Source organism: Ailuropoda melanoleuca, chromosome 7 (genome assembly GCF_002007445.2).
Source record: "Ailuropoda melanoleuca isolate Jingjing chromosome 7, ASM200744v2, whole genome shotgun sequence".
NCBI classification, from domain to species: domain Eukaryota; kingdom Metazoa; phylum Chordata; class Mammalia; order Carnivora; family Ursidae; genus Ailuropoda; species Ailuropoda melanoleuca.
In genome coordinates this window covers 58288431-58310670 of record NC_048224.1, presented here as the reverse complement: position 1 = coordinate 58310670, position 22240 = coordinate 58288431, and the positions used below count along the sequence as shown (strand labels likewise).

Here is a 22240-nt window from a genome sequence, read left to right as displayed (position 1 = left end):
CCCGCAGCAAGAGGTGACCCTGATGGGCCGTGGGGCTGAGCTTGGGGCCGAAGGGCAGGGACCACAGCTGTTGGCAAAGCTGACAGCCCTCAGTACAGTACCTCTCAGAGAAACTTCCTTTCCAACAATTCTTTCTGGAGCTACAGACCAGGTTGGGCCTAAGAAAGGGGTTTTTGCAAGAAACTTCAGATCACATCTGACATGTTTTTCTACGGTCATCAGGTCAGCGTTTGAAGTTGCCATCTCCAAGCAACTGAACTCTGCTACGAAGAAAAGACTTTATGCGGGCTCACACCTTCCCATAAAGCCTCACGTACACACGAGAAAGATCTTTGACCTATTAAAGCAAAAACTGGAAGATACCATAACACTGAGTTAAAAAGAAAAGCTGCACACCGTGGAACGAAAGTAGTATATTAGCCGTGGAAGGGAACACTGCAGAGTTTCGGCGTGTGCGACGTCGCTGGTTTTGTTCTGTCTGTGAGTCCAGAGCTCACTCCGAGTCGCTGCTGTCCGAGCTGGATCCGCTGGAACTGCTGCTCCCGGACCCGGAGGAGCTGCTGCTGCTGAGCCGGGACGGCCCTCCCGAGGGCGCGGAGCCCGCTTTCTCTGAGGGAGACGCAGCAGGTGAGAGGCGCTCCCCCACGCACCCCACACACCCCTGCACTCGCCGCGCCAGCTTTTCCGGAACAGCCACCGGCTTCACGCCCACACGTCCCGAGCCTCAGCCCACCCATTTCCTCACCCCGTCGCTCCACCAGTACTAACAAATCTTTGCTGAAATGAACGCCTTCATCAACGCGGTTACGAATGGAAAGAAATGCACGTGGCCTTTGTCCGGGTTCCAGGCGCAGAGCTCTGAAAACCCTTGGCATCCCCCGAGTGATAAGACTGTCTCTGGTTATTCACAAGGGGCCCCTGTGGCTCACACCTCACTTTCTGCTCACGCGGGTCACTAGGAAAACCACGGGATCGGGGCGGGGAGCCCCGGGGAGGGGGGCACGCCCGGCAAGGGGAGGGAAGCTGCGCGCCCCTGCCATGCCTCTCCCTGCGCTTCTCTTCCATCTGGCTGCTCCTGAGCTGTATCCTTTAGGATAAACTATGCAGTAAGCAAAAGCACTTTCTAGCAAACGGTCAGACCCGAGCAGAGGGTCATGGGAGCCCCACTGTACAGCCTGCAGGTCAGCAGTAAGGCAGGCCCGGGACTCACACCTGGCATCTGAGAGAAGGGCGGTCTTGTGGGGGTGTGCACCCCCCCATCTGTGGGCTCTGACCTACCCCTAAGTAAACCGTGTCCGAAGGGAACTGAACTGCCGGACCCCACCTGCACCTGGGAGTGCAGAAGCCCACACACCCGGTGTCAGAAGTGTGAGCAGAATAGCTCACAGGGCCACAAAACTATCGCCATATGCCAGAGTCTAGAAACCACGAATGCAGTCCACCAGGAGGAACTAATGGGGCGTGGGGGGAGGTCAGCAGTTTGAAGACAGTCGTCAGTCACGTGGTGCCTACTCTGCCCTTCCCAGGGGCGATCTAAGGGGGCCCTCCCCACCTTTGGAGGGAGCGGTCAGGGCAAGCGGGACCTGGCGAGGTGGCAGCGCCCAGCTGCCCTATGATCGTGGACTCTGACCGCTCATGACCTGGGCCCCACCATCCCCGGGGCTCGGAAAAAGATCTGCCCTTTCTTGCTGGCTCCAGAGGAAAGAGGTAAGCAGTGAAATGACCCGCTCACCTAAAAGACGACCCCGCTGTCCACAAAGCACAGGAGCTGGAGACGGAGCTGGAGCCTGTCTCCTGCCTGGGAACAGCCAGAAAGCTGCCGCCAGGGGTCAGGACCCCAGTCGCTCTCAAGCCATGGGGTCTACGCCCAAGACCACAGCTAGGCCCTTCCAGGGAGTCCTCCCCGGGGGGTTCTGGCACGGGGCGCACTCACACACGCCTTCCATGTGCTGGAGCTCCCTGCAGGACTGGGGTTCTGGTCCCCAGGTCACGGACAAGGGACTTGGGGTTTCAGGAGCTCGAGAGCTTCATCTAAGGACACACAGCTCCTCAGCTGGTCGAGCCGCAGCCTGAAGCTTGGGGCTGCCCGCCCCCCACCCCCAGTCAGAGCAGCAGCAGGGGCTGCAGGGGCCCGAGCCCTGGCGGCAGCGCTGCCCGCCCACAGGTACCTTTCTTGGCAGGCTTCTTGCTGTTGTTGAGCTGTCCGCTGACGTCCTGCAGCCGCTTCTCTAACTCCTTCTTCTTTTCCTGAGCTAACTCCTCCTTCGACTTGGCCGCCTGCTTCTTCCCGCTTGTGGCTGTAGGGGAGCACAGAGCTGAGCCGGCCGGTGGCCACCCCCGGAGCTCAGCAGGGCAGTCTCCAGGTGCCATCCAGCCCCCCCGGGGGCTCACAACGTGGGCTGGGACCCCGCACAGAGGCTGCCCGAGCTCTGGACAGGACGACACGAACCCTCGCCACAGGCAAAGCCCTTCCTGTGACCCTCACGCCGTCCCCACTCCACACACTGCACAGACGGGGCACATGGGGCTTGGCGACACCGTCCCCGGTGTGGAGGGCAGAGTCGAGACCTGAGGCCACCCTCCGACTAGCCCTTCTCCCCCACCACGGATGCAGTGCTCCCTCAGGCTCAGCAGGGAGGCCTCCACTGCCTGGCAGCCTGTGCCACCACCTCTGAGTCCAAGGAGAACTTACCAAGGGTCAGATGTGCCTGACTGCAGGGCTCATGCGACTCCATCCAGGAGAAAGCAACTGACCCCTCAGAGTGACGGACAAAGCCCACTGGGAGGGCCCCACGCAGGCCTAGGTACACCCTGGGTGTTCCCTGGGGCCAGGACCACTGCCCAGCTCTCCTGCCTGAGGCAGCCCTTCCTCATTCCCCAGGACGCGCTGACCCAGGCAGTGCCTCGTCCCCAGCCAGTAAAGTTGCTGACTCCCAGGACAAGCCCGGGCCAGTGCCAACGTCCATCCTGGAAGGTCTCTGGACCCTCAACTCCAGGCAAAAGGGAACTGGTCTTCCCCAGCAGGGGACCATCGAGAGGTCACCTGTAGCCCTGGTCCCACACAGAGCCTCAGGAAGGCTCGTGGCGAAGACCTTCACTGGCACTTAAACGAATGGGGGCTGGGGGCCGACCCAAGGCTCCTGCCTGTCCTGGGACGGCCAAGATGTGCAAAGCACGGCCCACCTGCCCAAGAGCAGGGAGGAAGGGCCCGGCTGAGCACAAACCGTGTCCTTGGGGCACACGGTGGGAATGGGCAAGGAGAGTGACCCGCCCCACTGCCTGGCTTTCCCCCCCAGGCCTACAGGAGAGGGGAGGAGGGGAGGCAGGGGTGAGGGAGGGGACAGCGAGCATGGTGCTCTGTCCCCACAACTTACAGAATGGCTTCCTTTGCTTTTTCTGTAAACAAGACTTGACGTATCTCTCTAGCTCCCGCAAAGTGGTGGGTTTCAGAGTCTCAAAGTCAATCTCTATCTCGTCAGGGTTGGAGTCCCTGAGCGAGGGCTCCCGGGACTGGATGATGTGCACCACGCGGCCCAGCTTCTCCCCGGGCAGCCGGTTGATGTCCAGGCTGAGTTGCCGCTTCTCGTCGTAGCTCATGGGCAGGCCCTCTTCCTCCTCCTCCGAGTCGTAGGAGGCCGATGCCTGCTTGCCACCCTTCTTCGGCTGCCTGAGGCACAAGGCAGAGAACACCGTGGCTTGGAGTTCCCTGCCTCTTGTCCCCCAGTCCCTGTGAAGCCCCCAGCTCCTGTCCCCCCAGCCCCTGTGGAGCCCCCAGCCCATGTACCCCCACCCCCATGGAGCCCCTGCTCCTTGCCACCGTCTGTCTGGCCTTCTTCCTCTCCAGAACCAGGCTCTTTTACCAAAAGGCAAGCCCTAAGTGGTGCCCCGGGCATAGCAGCCAGGTAGACTGTCTGAGGGCTGCATATGTGTCTGCAGGGACATAGAAGACCCTGTTTCAGAGGTCAGAGCAGAAGCTGCTCCCCACTTGGGGGTTTCTGGCCTCAGCCAGGAAAGACTATAGTGGTCAGCTCCCCTCAACACCCCACAGGCATCTCAGATTCAGCAGGTCAAAAACTGATCTCCATATTCAAATAATCCAAAAGGAGGCAGAAAAGGGAGATAGAGGAATAAAAACCACAGGGACGACAGAAAATAATGGAATGGCAGACCGAAATGCAACCGTATCAATCCTTACACTAAATATAAACAATCTAAACACCAACTAAAAGTCATAGACTGGATAAGAAACAAGACCCAACTTACATGTGGTCCACCAACCCCACTATACATACAATGACAGAAATAGGTTAAAAGTAAAGAGATGGGGGGACGATACCACGCAAACTCTAACCGAAGGAAAGCTGCAGTGGCCGTGTTAACTAACTTCAGACAGCGGAGACTTCAGAAACAGGAATAGTGTCAGGAAGAAGGGGGACACAGCATAGCGAGAAGAGGATCAACTGACCAAGAAGACATCACTGTCCTCAATGTTTGTGCGTCTAAAAACCGAGCTTTAGAATGTATGAAGCAAAACTGAGAGAACCAAAGGGAGGCAGAAACATCAGAATTACAGCTGGGGATCCAACGATTCTCTCTCCCCGTGATTAATAAAGCATATCAGCAAGAGGGGAGAAGACCCCAACAACACCATCAACCAAATTAACTTAACTGACACGTTTCTATTTTGTTTCTTCCCTAACTAATATTTAGATGACACTCAACCCAACAGCAGGAGAACACATGTTCAAGTCCACACAGAACATTTCCCAGTTCCCAGTCATAAAATTAATCTTAACAAAAGCATTGAAATCACACAAAGTATGTTCTCTGACCCTAATGGAATTAAGCCAGAAACCAATAACTGAACCATGTCCAGAAAAAAATCTCCTAATACTTGGAAATTAAACAACATACCGCTAAATAACCCGTGGTCAAAGAGGAAGTCAGATGGGAAATTAGGAAATATTTTGAGCTAAATGAAATCATACATATCGAATTTGTGGAGTACAGCTCAAGTACTGTTTTGATAGAAATAATAGCACTAAACGCTTATATTAGAAAAGAAGGTCTCAAATCAGTAATCTAAGTTTCTACTTTACCAGAGCAAATTAAGTCCAAAGCAAGCAAAAGGAAGTAATAAAAATTAGACCATTAACAATAGGAAGTGAAAGCAGATAAAAACCAATGACATCAAATGCTGGTAGCTTCATTCAACCACCAATAACTCAGCAATCTCTCTCCAGATTCACCATGAAAAAAGACAGATTGCCAAAGAAAGGACACATCACTACAGGCCCTACAGAGGTTAAAAGGACAATAAGGGCACACTGTGAACAAACCAATGCCCCTAAATTCCACGATTCAGGTGAAATGGAGCAATGTCTCGAAAGCACAAATCTCCAAAACTCACTCAAGATGAAACGGATCACCTGACTAGTCCTGTATCTACAAAAATAACTGAATTCATCATTAAAAACCTTCTCACAATGAAAACTCCAGGCCCAGATGCTTTCACTGGGGAGTTCTACTTAATATTTAAGAATTAATACCAACTCTATAATAATCTACCCAGGAAAGACAAAAGAGTACTCCCAACTCATCTTCGAGGCCAGTGTTATACTGACACCAAAACCAGACAGACATTACAAGAAAACCTGATTTCTGCCTCCCCTCTGAAAAGGGAGGGAGGACAAAACCCAACCATTTCCACCCCCCACTCCTAGCTAATGCCGCTGACTAGCCAGCTGCCAAGGCCCAAATGCCCCATTCCCCACGTCCCTGTCCTCCTGCTTCCAGACACCAAGGCCTGTCCCTTCTGCTTCCCACCTCCATGGCCACCCTGGCCTCTCTTGCCTGCAGAACCACAGAACCTCCCCAGGCTGTCCTTTCTCCCATTCCTGCATCCCACTGATCCATTCTCCACACTGACCAGGATCTGACCATGTCTGGCTCAAACACCTCATGACTTCCATGCACTTGCTTGGAGGATGAAACAAGAGGCCTCCACAAAGCTAGCCAACCTCAGCTGTCTCTCCCGGCCCCTCTTCCCAAACCAGTCTCCATTCCTCAGTGGAACCAACCTTGTCCTAATTCCCACTAATTCCTAGAACAAGTCTGCTGGCCTCCACAGCTCCGTCCCCGCTGTTCCTGACTCTTGGAACCCTATCCTGACTGCTGCCGAGTTTACTCCTGCACAGTGGTCACCCCTCCTCTGGGAAGCCTTCCTTCTACCCTGCAGGAGAGGCACGCTGGCCCTGATCACCTCCCCCCATCCTCCTCTCCCTGTCGTCCTGTCCGTGGCAGGCATTCCTCAGGGCAGTGCCTGGCACAGGAGAAGTGAAGACAGAAGGCAGGTGGACCAGGAAGCAGAATCCGTGCCAAGGCACAATGGCCCTAGAACTCCTTGGCCCAAATCAGGAAAATGTCCCCAAAGACTTGAGATGCCAAAGTCTGTGCCAGATAGCGCAGTCACTCCAGTACCCAAGATCAAGAGGCTAACCCCACGGACAGCTGAGTGACACCCTTCAGAGCTCAGTCTTCCCAGCAGAGGCCTCATTTTGTCCCCCAAGCTCCCCAAAAGATGGCAGAGACAAGGACCTCCCCAGCCCCATCCTGTTTTCCATGTACCAGCCCAGTCTCCGTGTCACCAGGATTTGCAGCCAAGGCGTGAAGGCCCAAACCCAGTGCCCTTCCCACCACACAAGCACCTAGGACAGCAACACTGGGCTCCCAGGGCCCTGAAGGGCCCCACAGCCCACCTGCTGGCCGCGGCCGTGCTGCTGGCCTTCTTAGCGGGAGCCTTCTTCGGCTGGGCCTGCTTGGCAGGTGGGGCCACCTTGGCCTTCTTGTCGTCCTCGGACTTTGCCTTGTGCCTCTCCTTGTCCTTGTCCTTGTCCTTGTCCTTCTTCTTCTTTTCCTTCTCCTTCTTCTCCTTCTTCCTCTTTGGCTTGTTCACTGGGGCCTGCGACAGGGCAGCCAGCTGCTCGTGCACAGCCTTCAGCTGGAAAATAGCAGGCGGCTGAGCAGGACTCCCCCAGGGCTGGCCCGAGGGGGCCTTGGGGTGCCCTTGGAGGCACCCCACACATGCAGGGAGGTGAGCCCAGAGCACCGGGGCCACAGCCTGCTGTCGAAAGCCAGACAGGTCCAGGAGCACGTGGCGTCAAAGGCCTCCCTGCCCTCACCACCCCCGTGAGCGCCGGTGAGCTGCTGGGCCTCACCGCCCTCACCTGAAACACGGCTCACAGGTGGCCGAGAGGCCGACTCACGAGCCTGGTGGCACACTCAGACCTGCACAGGTGGCATGGTAACAGTTTTCTCTCAGCTTATGATTTTTCAGACAAAGACGACTCTACCCAGAGGTTTCTACGTCCGTACATCTGTACGAAGATGTTCAACAGCTTCCTTCAAAAGCCATTAGCACGTCGCACAGCATACGTACGGGATGAACACGATCCAGGGCCAGCAGCTGACATCTGCCCCGTGCCGACACGCACCTGGCAGCGTGCTCAGCGCTCTACGTACTCCCACTGCAGTGGCCCCCACGGGGCCCGTGAGGGGCCACCATGAGCTGCACCCCACAGGGGAGGCAGTGGTGTCACAGTCCGGGACCGCCGGGTGGCTACGCCCAGGGCCACCTTCCCTGTGGCACCACCTCTAACGAGGCTCAGGCCACAGTGACCACGGGGCCATCTCTGCTCTGCTCTCTCCTCCCTGTTGGAGGCCGAAGTGGGGCCGCCTCATTCCTGCGGCAGCCACGGAGCCGGCACCCACTAGACACTTCCGTGGCGGGCGAGGCACCGCATGTCAGGCTGGCACAAGCCCGACCTGCAGCACTCCCGAGGGGCCCTCGGAGCTGACGCCTGCCCCAGGTGCCCACCCAGGCGGCCCGCCCCGTGGCACACCTGTTCCTGCAGTTCCGCCAGCCGGGTGGCCCGCTCCTCCTCCGAGTCCGAGCTGCCCGAGTCGGAGGAGCTCTCCTCACTGCTGCGGCTGCTCTCGGCGCCCTTGCTCAGCACGGGGGCCGCGGGGGCAGGCAGCGCCGGCGCCTCCACGGGCTCATCTGGCATCTTGGCAAACCGCATCTCGAACACGTCCTGGAGGAAAGCAGGGGCCGCCTGAGGTCCTAGACGCCCATGGGGCAGCCCCTTGGGGTGGGGGGACCCACACCTGAGTGTCCCTGAGCTGCTCTTGGAGCTGCACCTGCAGCTGCTTCGAAGGCCAGGCCCACAGGGGGACTGGGCCAGCCCCAGCTTGCTCTCCTGCTCTCCCTCCCTCCTTCCCTGTCCAGGCGCCGAGCGCAGGTCCGGGAGTAGGGGCCATGGGGCCCAGAGCCACGGATGCAGCCTTCTAGGACTGGTCCGCAAGCTCCCTTTATCAGGCATGCAAGCCTTCTGCAGGAGATCTACGTGTCCTCTTGGCCTGTGGGTCTGAGCCCCTGCGAGGCTGCTGCCCACTGCAGCTTGAGTGCCAGCCTTTGTCTGAACTATGACCTCTATGGGGCCCCCAGCTGCCGGGTCTGGGGGCCAGTTGGCATTGTCCCCCTTTCCTCACCCTAGGGCTTTACCACAACATCGCCTCTCATTCCGAGTTAGGCCCAAAAGTTGGCTCCAAAGGCAAAAGTCTTGTCCCAACAAAACAGGCTCTGGAAAGCCCCTTGCCAGCTCGCACAGAGTAGGACCCAGGCCCTTGGGAGCGCCTCCCAGCCAAGGTCCCCTCTCCTGGCGGTCCAGATTCATTTCAGATGGGGGCCCACAGCCACGTGAGAGCTCCCTCTCTGCTAAGCCCAAATCCACACCGGCTCACACTCACGCTCCCACACGAGGCAGTCTTGCATCAGCAAAGCCTGGGAAAGGCCCCCCCACAGGAGGAACCAGCAGCACGAAAGACAGCTTCTCCCTCCTCCCTCCTCTGGGTCTTGGGTGGTCAAGGGTGACACCATGAGCTGTTTCACGGGGTTTTCAAAAGGGTTCTGAGCAAAAGACTAGGAACATTCACACAACCAAAGCCTGTATCCTGGGAGAAAAAAACTGCTGGAAGAGAGCAGAGATCCACAATTTTTACTCTTTCCTCCAAAAAAAAAACTCTTCCAATTACATAACGTTTAAAATTTTGGTGCTGTTGGGGTACGTGGGTGGCTCAGTCGATTTAGTGGCCGACTCTTGATTTCGGCTGAGTTCATGATCTCAGGGTGGTGGGATGGAGCCCCACGTCGTGCCCCACGCCCAGCGGGGAGTCTGCTTGAGAGTCTCTCTGTCCCTCTCCCTCTGCCCTTCCCCCAATTTGTGCTCACTTTCTCTCTAAAATTTAAAAAAAAAAAAAAAACTTCAACATTTTGGCGCTGTTGTTTATAGAAGCAACAACACACATCACAGAGTGCACTGACCCACGCCTACATAGGTGGGTGGCACCCACGCCGGCAGAAGGCCACACACAACCATCACGTGACCCGGCCTCCAGCAGCCTCACTGGCAGGCCCGTGACAAAGCCCCCCTCGCGCAGAGACCGAAGCTGCCGGAGGAGGGACACCTGCCTTCTCATCCTCTCCCTCCCCGCGGAATGCGTGCCCGTCCCGGAGAGCGCCTTCCCCGCGCCTCTGCCCGCAGCTCCCGGAAGACAGAGGCTGGCCCGTCCGCCACCGTGTGCCTGGGAAGCAGGCCTGGGACCTGACAAGTGCCGGGTGCCACTCAGGAGCAAGGTGTTGTGCGGGCGAGGCTCTCCCACGGGCCCCCGGCTGGATGCTCTCCAGAAGGCCTCTTTCCTGGGCGCCCGCCCCGGGTTGCTGGTCCCCTCTGTGCCCAGAAGGCCCCTCTGCCTGAGCGCCTCGGGTTACCTGGAGCTTCCTGGCCATGGCCACCACCTCGTGGTCCGGGGGGTTGTACTTGTAACAGTTGGAGAACATTAACCGGACGTCGGCGGCAAAGCCCTGCGCGTCTGCGTACTCGCGGCCGTCCATCTTCTTCTGTAACACACACGCGGCAGGGGTGAGGCCGCCGCCCCGCATCCCGGGGCTCAGCCACACCCCGCGCGCATGCACCGGAGACCCGCCACGCGACCACCATCCACGGCCAGCCCCAGGCCTTGCCCCCGGGAGCCCCGAGGGACAGTGTGGGAGCGGGACTGCAGGGCTTGGAAGGGAGGCTCTGGGACCCCCAGGGAGGCGGCCGCCCTGGGTGGAAGGCGGAGCAGGAACCCCGGCTCCTGCAGCCGCCACGTTAGCTCTCTCACTCTAGCTTCCAGCTCTACCCCTTGTGTGACTCTACACAGCCAAGTCCCCAACTTGGGAGGAGGAGGAGCCGGGAAATGTCACTCGGGGTGGGGGAGGGGAGGTCTCCTCAGTTCACGGATCGAGACGTTGACTTCATCTCTGTGAGAATCCAGGTGTTGTTGGCCCACCTGCCCCTCGCAACCCAGCAGGACAAGGTGGGGTTGGTGGGGCTGAGACAACAGGCACGCTCATGGGGAGGACAGACGCGCGACCATCGACAGACACTGCCAGTCGGGGCAAGTGGAGGGGAACTGCTTGGTGAGGCAGCGAGCTCCCTGCGTCTGCACAGGTTCAAGTAGAAACCATCAGTCAGGGACCTCCTGTTGGTGAGGGGTGCCCCCTCTCCTGGGGGCCGTGCACTGCTACAGCAGGACACTGCAGGTGGGAGCCTGACCACCTGCCTCACTCGCACCTTCACGGACACAGTCCTGGACGCTGGCAGGTGGAGCGCAGCCCGACTCCAGGGCCTGTAGCCTCAGTCCCGCCTTGGGTATGCACCCCTGCCAGTCGCAGAGCTTCTGACAGCTCTCAGGCTGCATGGCTCCGGCCCTCAGCACAGCCTCCCTACTCTGGGGAGGCCCAGCTAGGAAGGACAAACGGGTGCCCGAGACCCTCTCAACTTCTGCCAGATTTTCAGGCTCTGGTCCTAACTTGACCGCTGGCCACTCTCCTGGGAGGCAGGGGGGCATGGGAACACCAGGCTAGACGTAAGTGCACTTGGGGTGCCCAAGGGCAGGCGGGCAGCTGTCTGTCATTCCTCACCGTTTCCTGGATGATAGGGTGTTTGTGAAGGGGAGCGCCAGAGCAAACCGCCTGCATGCATGCAACACCCCCGCCAGGTCTCCCAGCAGGACACGGCCTCAGCCTGTGGTGGTACCAGCACACCAAGGCCGGGTAGCACCCCCCCGCCACTCCCTGGCTGTGTGGCATGGACAAGTCACTGTCCGCACTGGCCTCCCAAGAGTTCTGGGGGTTAAGAAGGGAACAACGCGTGTCACTATTGCCAATAACGCCCTCATCTGGCTGACGTGAGCTCTGCCATCTCGGCTCGAGGCTCCAAGAGTCAAAGATGTGGATTTGGGGGCTGGCTCCACCAACAGCTTACTCAGGGTGGGCCCTCCAGCCTCAGCTTCCCCATCTCTGAGCAGCAGGGGTGCGTACAGACAAAAGGCCCAGCCCCTATACCCCCCACCCCAAGTCCCAGCCACGACACTGTCGGGAGGACAAGACGGGCCACAGTCCTATCTGGGGCTGAGGGGGCCAGCCACCCACTGCCGGCCCAGAGCCAGGACCCCACAGACCCTAAGCAGGGCGAGCTCATCCTTGGACTCGTGCACTTGGGAGCACCGTTCCTGCTGCCCCACAGTCAAGACCGGCAAGGAGAGACCGAATCCAAACCATGGTTAGAAAATCTCCCCGGAAAGAGGGGCAGCGGTGCACTCTGCCCTCCACCAGCCTCTGCTTTGCTGGAATTTTTCCACTGGTTCTCTACTCGCTGCGCTGGCTCACATGGATAAGGCACCATCCAAAGGAAAGGACGTTACCGGGCTCCCAACAGGGGCAGGACGGAAGGTAACCGAGGAAGAGGCTCGGTCCCCCGTGTGGTTTACCTGGCACCACTGCCCCACACAGCCAGGTCTATCCTGCCTGAAACCCTCAGGTGCCCTGGGGGAAGCCTCCAGTAAGCAGATTCTGCCCCAACCTGGCATCACTGGGAAACCAGGCAGAATGCCAGAGACCAGCCATTCAAGGCCCAGACCCTCTCAATGGAAAGAAGTAACCACTACCCTTTGTGGGGGTACCTCCCAGGGCCACGCGGGCAGCAGTCCCCAATGGCCAGGGGCACTCCTGAGGGGGCCAGGGACCAACACCAGGCTGGCTCGGAGTGCTCCCTGAGGGAGGGCAGGTGCGCTGGGGCCCCAGCTGATCGGAGGGTCAGGAACCCCACCTGTGCATGCCCAGCCCTGGGTCTGCTGCCCTTGGGGCTACCGCCGCTGCCCGGGCACCTTCTCCCTACGGCCCAGCACACGCCTGCTCTCTGCTTGTACACAACAGGCCGGACCCGGAACAAAACCCACGGAAGGCCAGGGAGGAGCCCCCAGCACGGGAGGCCCAGGCTCTGGGTCTCAAGTCTGCTACCTCCCCCGCTCCAGGGCCTGCCCCTGGCCAGGGCAGGGGAGTGGGTCACCCGAAAGGGCATCCTTGCAGACGTTACAAAACCCGCAAACTGAGACAGGAGACGGGTTCCAGCAGAACGGAGGACCGCAAAGCCCCAGGTCCAGTGATAGCAGGCAGAACACACCTTCTTCCCAGACCCGGCTGGACCCATGCCTCTAGTGGGCCACGTGACAGCGCCATGCTGAGCCGCCCCCCAGCCAGCACAAAACATCAGCACGACACAACCTGGACAGCAGAAGAGCAGGCAGCTCGGCCAGGGTCAGGGCCGCACGTGCCCAGAGCCCCCACCACACGGTACCTTGACGGTGCTGAGGTCCATCGGGTGCTTGATGATGTCATGGTAGTCGTGCAGCTCCAGGGCCTCGGCGTCCACCGGCTTGTAGAAGGGCCAGGCGTAGGCCGCGTGCTTCTTGGACAGCATCTCCTTGAGGATGCTGTCACAGTGCCGCAGGTGCTCCGACAGCTTGCCCTTCTTGCCCGCGTGCTGCGGCACCTCGCCGTCCTCCAGGTCCTTCTTGGGCGGCTTGATGGGGCGGCCCCCGCTCTCCCGCCGCGCCACCACCTTGGCCTGCTTGGGGTCTGACAGTGGTGGTGGCGACTCGCTCCGGCTGGCAGTGATGGCGGACGTTGTGGGCGTTGTGGTGTCTGCTTTCCGCTTCACGCCCTTTTTCTGCGGCAGCAAGACAACCGGTGAGCCCCAGCAGGGAGCACGGGGCACAAGAATGCGGACGCTGGTAGCTGCGCTTCCAGAGTGCTCTCTGCCAGGCACCGAGCAAAGCCACGGCATGCACAGCCACACCGTCCCCCCGGCTGCCCCCCGCGCTACGCAGGACGCCGAGGCTCAGAGGGGCCATGTCTCCGGCCCAAGGTCACACAGCTGGTAGTGGGAAGGCTGGACTCAGAACCCACCCCACGAGCTGCCCCTCGGGGATCCCTTCCTTCTCCCCGCAGGGCTCCGAGGTCACGCAGACCAGCGTGAAGTGCAGCATGCCATTCACCTGCGCCGAACCTCGGGCCCGTACAGGGGGCTCCAGAGACAACATGACCGAGTGGATCTGGCACTGGGATCACCCCCAAGCGGGACTCAGGCTAAGTGACGGCAGAGACGAACGGAAATCCCTGCTTAGAAAGGCCAGTGGGAAGGGCCCAGACGAGGGCCCCCAAGCTGGAGCTCCGAGGACAGCCATCGTGGAGCGGGCCGAGGCCAGGAGCAGGGACAGCATGCGGGGCGGGGGCCGGGGCCGGGCGGCAGCAGTGGGTTTGGGACCATGGACTCCCGGGGGCTGACTGGGCAGGTCTGGACTTGAAGCCTGAAGGCAGGGGGAGCCACAGGGAGCTGTTTTCCACAAGGGGAGGGAATGCTAAGATGGTCCACAGAGCCTTTTGTGGCTGTGCGCAGGGCAGACACTCACACAGGTTGTGCCCCGAGGGTGAGAACGTGGGAAATACCCGTGGGTCCTGGGCCGTGCAGGTCTCTTCAAGCACCGCGCCCGGGGGCCCCCAGGCATCACGGCACGCTCCGCAGCCAGGGCTCAGCACGTCCCCGAGACCAGCTCAGCCAGCTCCCCGCCTCTCAGACTGGCAGAGGAGCCCCTCGGAGCCACAGCGCCCGGGCTGACGGCCTCACAGCGGCCGGCTCTCTGGGGCGCCACCGTGGCCTCTGCCCCAGCCAAGCCGCCGCCCTTAGGCTGGCAGGGGCACGAGCCGGCTATCCACAAACACGTGGGGGCACCCACAGTACACCAAGCGTGTGCCACAGAGGCCCGGAGCGGGGAGCTCACCCGGCCGTGGCAAACAGGACATGCTCCAGGAACAGCCGGGCCCGGTGGAAGGCAGCCTGGCCAGGCGCCACCCGGAAGTGCAGGCAGTGAAGGCCACGGGGGAGGGAAAGCAGCGGCAGGGGCGTGTTACCTTGGGGGGGGCCACTTAACCCCCCCGAGCGCCTGCTTCCTCATCTGTAAGATGGGGGAAATACTGTCTGCCCCACAGGGCCGCTGTGAGGGGCAAATGGAAGACGACACATCAGCGCCCAGCACACGGCCTGGCCCGGATCGCACGGGGAGCACGGGCTCTGAGCCCAGACCCGGCCAGGACAGTCCCTGCCATGACAGTTCCCAGCCACACTGGGGACACGGACGTGCTGGAGCTCATGCTACCAGGGCACACGGGGCAGGCCGCGGGGGCTGGCTTCTCACCGTGCACCCGGGCCGCTGCCCTAAATCCACGTGTGAGCAGGGGAGTCCAGGACCCTCCACCCTCCTCTCCCACGCCTTCCCACAGTGACCCATGCATGGCAAAGGCCAGGGTTTCAGGGCCAGAGAAACTGGGGTTCAGCACAGCCCACCCTCACCAGCTGTGTGACCTGCAGCTCCCTGAGCCTCGGGCTCCCCGTCTGCGTCAGGGGCAATGGCCCAACCCCACGGGCACAGAGAGAACCACTCCAGAGTCACGTGTACCAAACACCCGATAAGTAGTGGGTACCCAGGGACAGGTGGCAGATATCCCCCCTGTCCGCCCCACACCTGCCCGAATCCAGTAACCCCGGCCTGGTGATCAGACAGCCAGCTGACCTTGTCCCCAGGGACACTCACCTTGACTACAGGCGGTGTGGGAGGGACCACGGGGATGATGGGCGTCGAGGGAGGAGGTGGGGCGGCGGCCGGGGGAACGGGGACCGACGTGATGTTTGCAGTGATGGTTGGCACTGGGGTGGCAGCAATGACAGGCGTCTGGGAGACAGCGGGGGGGACGCTCTGGAAGGGGGTTGCTGGGGAGACAGAGGACACGGCCGCCACTTGCTGCGTACCTTGAAGACAAGGAAAGGACACTGAACACACTAAGCTCTACCTGTCAGCTAGCTTCCAGAAGCTTCCTGGACCATCCCCTCCAGCCAGAGCACAGCTGTGCCAGGGAGCCCCTCCTCCGTCTGAGACCCCTGGCCCTGCACCGTGGCTGCATCCACAGAACCGGCTTCTGCAGGCGCTCACCCAACAAACGGAAGGGACTCCCTCTGGCCAGAGACCAGAGTCTGAATGAGGAAGCCTGGACTAGGTGCAGCCTGGGAGGAAGAGCCAGGCCTGGGCCCAAGAAACCGGGGATTAACTCAGACTCCACCAATAACCAGCTGAGTGACCCGGGCAGAGCTACTTAACCACCCACCCATCTCATCTGCAAAGTGGGATGGCTGGCACTGGTGGGGGGCTCCTTTGAGGGCTGGGGTGCCAGGCCTGCCTCTCCATCAGGGCGCACCTCTGCTCCCCGTTCCTGGACCAGGTAAGACCCCCTAGGGCTCTAGTGCTAATCCTCATCCCCATCGCCCTCCCCGACAGGTGACACGACCCCTCTACTGTCCCAGAACACACAACACCTGCTAAGGAGGCCACATACTAGGGGGACAAAGGGACCTCTTGTCCAGACTTCTGGAAGAGGTGGCCTCAGCATGCGGGCACAGCAAGACCACAGTCTCCCCACCAGAGCAGGCTCGAAGGCAGATGGTAACAATGCCACCAAGGGCCGGCCGTGTCGCCCCAACTTCACAGACAGGGACACTGAGCTCAGAGGGGCAGAGGGATCCGCACAAGAAATGCTGTTGTCAGGCCCCGGGGTGGGGGTGGGGTTATCAGGACAGAAGGACGGCACCGTCCACCCCATTACCTGCACTCTGGGTTCCTGCAGCCGGTTTCCGGCCTTTGCCCTTTGGAACAGGGGGTAATAATTCAACTTCCTCCTGGGGCATCTGGGCCACTTTCTGCAGAAAAATTTTCTCTAAGGCTTGGGCCATTAGCACTATGTCATCTGTAGGCTGAAGACACAGGGAGAGCCAAGGTCACTTGTTGGGCAAGGGGCCACGTGTTCGCAAAGACGTCACCGGCTGTGGCTCAAGAAAACATTTATTCAAAAATCCGTTAAGAGATCTGGTTGGGCAGGCGGGGGGGAGGGGGCAAAAGGAGCATATTTCAGCGTGGAGACTCCTGAAAGAATTCAGAAAACCAAGGAGAACAAAAGCACCCTTTGGCCCATCCCGTGCAGAAAACAGAACGCTCCACTCGGTTTAGCTCGTCTCGGCTGCATCCCGTCGCAATCGCAAACAACAAAATCCCCACCGCGTCAGGACCACGTGGGCCTTCCCTAACCTACTCTTCTCCCGGAAAACCATCGTGAACACGTGCTCCCTGGTCGTGCAGTGGCCCGGCCACACGTGGATGTCACAGTGCGCTCGGCCACCCCCCCCGCTGCCACGTGTGCGCGTGCTGTGACACCAAACACGTGAGCCCGTCCCGACAGCTGGAGTCTCAAGGTCTGAGGGCAAGAACAGTTCAAAGCGTGTGGTATACAAACTTCCCCCCAAAAGGCTGCTCCAGGCTTTACTACCCTCCCCGGTGGGGGGGCGTGAGCAGCACGTGGGACCCGCAAGTGGAGACTGCAGCCAGGGGGATGACATGCCCGAGAGCCGCTACAGAGCCCAGGCCCCGCCAGAGGGTCCCCTCTGGGAGCCACGTCGTGGGCGCTTTCTTACCTTGTTATAAATGTAACAATTTGTAAACATGGTGTTGAAGTCCTGCATACATTCGCTCGCGCTCCAGTAATAATTATTTTCTAGTCTCTTCTTAATAGTCCCCATATCCATTGGGTTTTTTATGATTTTATGATAATCCTGGGAAAGAGATTTTCAGAGGCGCCGTCAGCAGGTCCTGCGGCGTGTTTGCCGTCCCTGAGGAGGGCGACTGCACACGGAGCGTCTTCTCGGGTGAGCTGGGCACCGGGGTCAGGCCAAAGGCAGTGTCTGGTCAGCGGAGGGCAGATGCAGGGTCTGGGGCGAGCGCCCAGCCCAATTCCAACCCCTGCCACACATCTCGCCCAACAGATTCTGCCTGCACAGGCGGTTCTTAGAGACGCACGGGACTGGGCAGCTGGGGCAGGTCCCAGAGCTGATCGGCACTGTGGAGAGGGCCGAGTCCCTCCCAGACTCCAAGTCCCGGGCCCACCAGTGACCAGTGCCGAGCTGGGCCCAGAACCAGGCCACCAACGAGTGGCCCAGGGCTTCCCCGGGCAGCGCTCAGGGTTTCTCTATTTGGGTCCAAATAAGAAACCCATCAGATGACCGGGCCAGCACTGAGGAAGCAGCCAGGGCAGCATCCCCTGGAAACTGGGCCACGACTTGCACTGAGCATCTGACTGCAGGGGGCAGAGTCATGGTTCCATGGGAGGGTACACGGCAACGGCAGGGAGGCACGGGTTCTCCCCTGCTCCCTACACCTGGGGACCACCGCCCTCCACACTCCCACGCCCCCGAGGAGCCCTTCCGCTCCTCGGTCACCACAGGCCCTGGGCTGTGCCCGGCTTACCAGCACCACAGCTGCCTGGGCCCAGGGGCAGTCCTTTCAGGAGGGGGGCAAGAGAGGGCCAGGAATGCCGGTGGGTGGGGGAGGGGGGGCACTCACGGGCAGGTTCAGCTTGATCGCGTCCACGGGCTGGTAGAAGGGCCAGGCGAACTGGTGTTTCCACAGGGTCTTCACCACCACATTCTGCATGTACTGCAACTGGTTGGTCTTGCGGCCGGGCTTGGCGGGGTTGGAGACCTCCGGTGGGGGCGGGTTCACCGGGCCCGGGGCCGCCGGGATCCCCGCGGGGGCGACCGTCGTCGTGGTGGACATCCTCCGCGGCTCGCTCACTGGCCGTCACAGCAGCGGCTCGGGGAGGCCCTTGCTTCCACTATGCTCCTTTGGGAGGCCTGACATCCCATTTCTGGGCCCAACCGGACAGCACCTACAGGAGAGGAGGGATGGCAGAGACAAGCCGGTCACCCAAGCCCCACCATTCCCAGCCTCGTGGACTGCCGAGCACACGCGAGTGGTCACAGGGAGGCCAGCTCACGTCCCTCAGGCCACTCGCCCTGCTCAGCCCAGCCCTCACCTGTCACAGACCCACTCTCTAACCACTGCTCTCCAGCAGGGGCAGGGACGTGACTTGAACACGGGGCCGCCTGGGCGGGAGGGGGGGGCAATGCAAGGGCGGGAAGGTGGCAGTCTAGGCACACAGCCAGCAATGGGAGGCGGGGGCCCAGGATGTGGCCTCTCCTGGCTCACTGCCCAACAGCCTGCCTACTGGGGGCTGTCTCAGACTGATTTTGATCGTGGCAATTTTGGGGGAACGATTCACACATAGAGAGCGCTCCGGCATGGACCCCACAGAGCTGAGCCAGGCAAGCAGAGCGTGTGCGGAACCACGCGTGGCATGCGGAGCTGGGCCCCTTTGGGGCGAGGTTCTGACGTAACCGTGAGAACCAGCACTGGTTTGTGATGGCGGGACAGGGTGTGACACGCCCAGTCCCAGGCCAATGGGGGGGCAGGAGGAGGCACACCTCGCCCTGCACTCGCAGCAATGCGGGGCTGCCGCGGGCCTCCGCCGTCCCCCGGCAGCTTTCAGGAGAGCTCACCAGGCTCATGGCTGGGAAGGAAGATGACCAACTACGCCCCAGAACCAATAGGCCAGTCCCGACATCAGAAGCCCCACTCCTTCCTGGATGGAGGCCACGGGCCCCACTTTTACTCATAGGGCCCAGAGCAGACTGGGGGCCGCACGTGGAATGAGAACACCGGGCCACGTGTGTGCCCTGCCACACTTTAGGTTTTTATGTGTCCTTGTCATGATACTCAGATGGGTTGGGGTTGAGTGGCAGCACCCACAGCATAAGGGGCTGGACGGGACTGGGGAGACAGAGCAGCACACGTCGGCGACTAAATCAGCCGCCCCACCTATGACTTGCAAAAGCGGATCATTAAAGCTTTGAGAATCCCGTGAGCTGGTTAACGTCCTGCTGGGAGCTTGCCACCTGCCACGTGGGCGTGTTTGCACCAAATAACTGGCACTTGCTACGAACCACTCCAACCAGAGTGAAAAGGGTTCAAGCAGATAGCAGGTGTGCCTCGCCCACCAAAGAGACCTGCTCTGCATTCAAGGGACACCCTGGAACCCCCACGAGGCACCACGCCCATCACCCCAGGGAACCTACAGCCCCTCCCCTCTTCCACACCCTCCCAGGCGAGCTGGCACCTCTCCTGCTGCTCCATCTTGCCAAGCCAGGGCTATGGCACAGTCTGCACGGTGCCGACGGCCCCCGCCAGCTGCTCAGTGGGGGCGGCGGCCGTGCCAGCTCGTGCTAATGGCAATGAGGATGGGTCCTCACCACCAGAAAGACGTGGGAGTCTGGAGCAAACCTGGGTCATCCCTCACGCCCCACTGCCCCATCCCTACCCCCACCCCCACCCGGTCAGCAAGTGCAAACTTGGCCCGGGCACCACCACCACCTGTGGGGATCTCCCCGGTGGCCTGCCCTCCCTACGTGTCCGGCAGGCGGGGCGGGGGGTGGGGTGCCCAGCACCCAGCACTGCTGCTGCCGCAGGTGCATGGCACAGAAAGCCAGGAACAGTCAGGGTGCAGCCAGGGCCTAACAATGACCTGCGGGTCAGCGGCCAAGGTGCAGGCCGGCCTCCTCCAAGCAGGAGGACAGGCAGGCATGCTCAGTGCAGCGACAGGCTCAGGCTGCCACCAGGACTTGAGGCCTGCCCCAAGGCCTCCCTCTTCCAGCTCCGGCCACCACTCCAAACGTATGGCTGAGCTGGAAGCCAGCTCTGGCCACAAACGTGGGAACGCATCCCCAACCCTGTCTTGAGGGAGGTGCCCGGGGGCAGCATGGTAGCTGCCATAAGCCTGAGCCAGGAGCGTGGAGGGGCTTCCTGGACTGCTGCATACCAGCCCTAACCCCCCCAAAACGGCAGTGCAGGGGGGTCCCAGACCACAAAGTGCCCGGCACTGGCACGTGCTCCCTGAGGGCCAGCGGTCACTACAGGCCATAGGAATCCTTCCACAGTGGCCCGAAGCGAAGCTTGCCTCTGGCTCGACATCACCAACCCCGGCAGAGTCCATGAGACTCAGCGGGGATGCATGCAGAAAGGGCCAGGTACGCTCCAGCACACGGGTGCCCACACTCTGCGGGACTATGCATGGCGAGGAGCCTGTCCCCTTTCTACAAACACTCCGCTGACACAGGGTGGGACACCCCCCACACTCAGACCCCTGCAAACACCTGACGACGGCCGCAGGGCTCATGGTGTCCCCTCAGGGTGGCAGTGTCCAGCCCTCTGCCTCTCACAGCAACTGGCAGCTCGGGCACCAGCTGTGGGGGAGTGTGGTGGGGGGGAGAAGAAGGGCAGCCAGAGGATAAGAGGTTGGGGGCCCCCCACAAGCCCTGCCATCCCAGATGCCAGAACCTACCTCTCAGAATGAGACCAGCAAGGGGACGGTCAGAGAACTTGGGCCAGATGCCCCCAGAGCCTGACCCCTGGGAGCTGCCCTGGGGAGAGAAGAGGACTCAGAGAGGCTCCCCGGGCACAGGTCACCCAGTGCTATCCCCTCTGGGGTGGCAGGCAGGGTGAGTGCCCGCATCCCTGCAGGGGCACGCACACAAGACAGAGGCCAGGCCTGGGGTCAGACACTACCCAATGCACAGCGGGACGGCAGGTCCAGGGCGAGCAGAGCCACGGTGAAAGCCTGGCCTTGCCTCTTCCCCCTGGACGCTTCTCCAGGCCAGACAGGGACGTCACAGACACTGCGAGCATGCGGGAGACCCCAAGGCCACCTTGGGAAGCCCCGGGGGGAGGCAGAGGACGGAAAAGGGCCTCCTGGGGGCCTGCAGCCAGCAGGCAGCGAGCCCACTGACCACCACGCACACCAGCCCGTGAGGACAGGGGCTCTCACCCTCTGCTTGCATGTCTGAACAGGTTTCTTCAGCAAATGGGAAAGAGTGCAAAGTTACTTCTCCTTTGAAAAGCTGCTCATGGACAAACCAAACCAGCCCTGCACTCAGTCGATGGCCAAGTGTTTGGGGCTTCTGTTTCTCCTCCTCCAAGGCCTGGGGACGCTGCCCAGGGGTCAGGGAGAGGGCTGAGCAGCCCAGTGTGCTCCCTGAAGGGGAAATCCTAGGACCACCATGAGCCCAAAGCAGGGACTTGCGCTCAGCAGCACTGCCAGCCCCTGGGGTCACCAGCTCTCAGGGGGTCCGCCTGTCCCCCCAGACGCCCAGGGCACCCCGTGATCTTTCAGTGTCTCAGGTACAGCCTCTCCCTGTGACATGTCCAGCGTCCACCTCACGCCTTGCCCCATGTGACTGCCCCGCCACCCTTGGGCCCAGCCCTCACTGCTGCCCTCCGGGGTCAGGCCAGTGGGAGCAGACAGCAGCAAAAACACCCAGGAGTACGTTGAGTGGTCGGCCATGGCCACAGGCCCTTCACCCCTGCTGATGCTGAGACGCTCGCGTGACCTGAGGTCAGAGCCACGGTGCCCACTCACAGATGACAACGCTGAGGCTCCTCCCCCTTGGGGTACTTCCTGAGCCTAACCACCTGGGCATTTGGGGACATAAGCCACAGTGGGGGAGGGGGGATACCCAGGCAGCTGAAGCAGGAGATGGCCCTGCTGTCACCACACCAACATCAAGGACACCTAGCAAGGAGGGCCGTGCAGAGGGCGGCAAGGAGCACCCACCTGGGCCTGCCCCACCAGGGTTCAAAACTCGGCTCCCCTCACTGGCTGACCTCCTACCGAGTCCTCTCAACCCAACCCCATGGACAGAGACACGGGTGCCATGGCTTCCCACCCACAAGGATGTAGGGGCCAGGGACATCCTGGCCAATGGCTAGGGAGATGGGTGACACTGGCATGCTGGGCTGGAAGAAAAGGAGCTGTCCTGGTTCCCAAGTCACCTGGGGAGGGGACATGGCACAGCCAAGGGTCCAGGAC

At 60.8% G+C, this 22240-nt stretch overlaps 1 protein-coding gene across 3 annotated transcripts; it reads right to left on the bottom strand.

Moving 5' to 3' along the window:
- Positions 1-6: 6 nt before the first annotated feature.
- Positions 7-18208, bottom strand: BRD3 (bromodomain containing 3). 3 transcript variants are annotated; one of them, XM_034664764.1, is made up of 11 exons: positions 17884-18208; positions 16959-17096; positions 16097-16244; positions 15034-15248; positions 12741-13112; positions 9830-9958; positions 7902-8093; positions 6759-7000; positions 3375-3667; positions 2169-2297; positions 7-609 (listed from the first exon to the last, which is right to left on the bottom strand). In XM_034664764.1, exons 1-11 carry the CDS (start codon positions 18094-18096, stop codon positions 494-496), a joined length of 2187 nt encoding a protein of 728 aa, XP_034520655.1. In that variant the 5' UTR covers positions 18097-18208; the 3' UTR covers positions 7-493. The 3 variants fall into 3 exon arrangements, with proteins under 3 accessions (XP_034520655.1, XP_034520654.1, XP_034520653.1); XM_034664763.1 differs by lacking the exon at positions 7-609 and adding an exon at positions 630-1798 and having other exon boundaries at positions 9830-9955; XM_034664762.1 differs by lacking the exon at positions 7-609 and adding an exon at positions 632-1798.
- Between the last annotated feature and the right edge of the window lie 4032 nt (positions 18209-22240).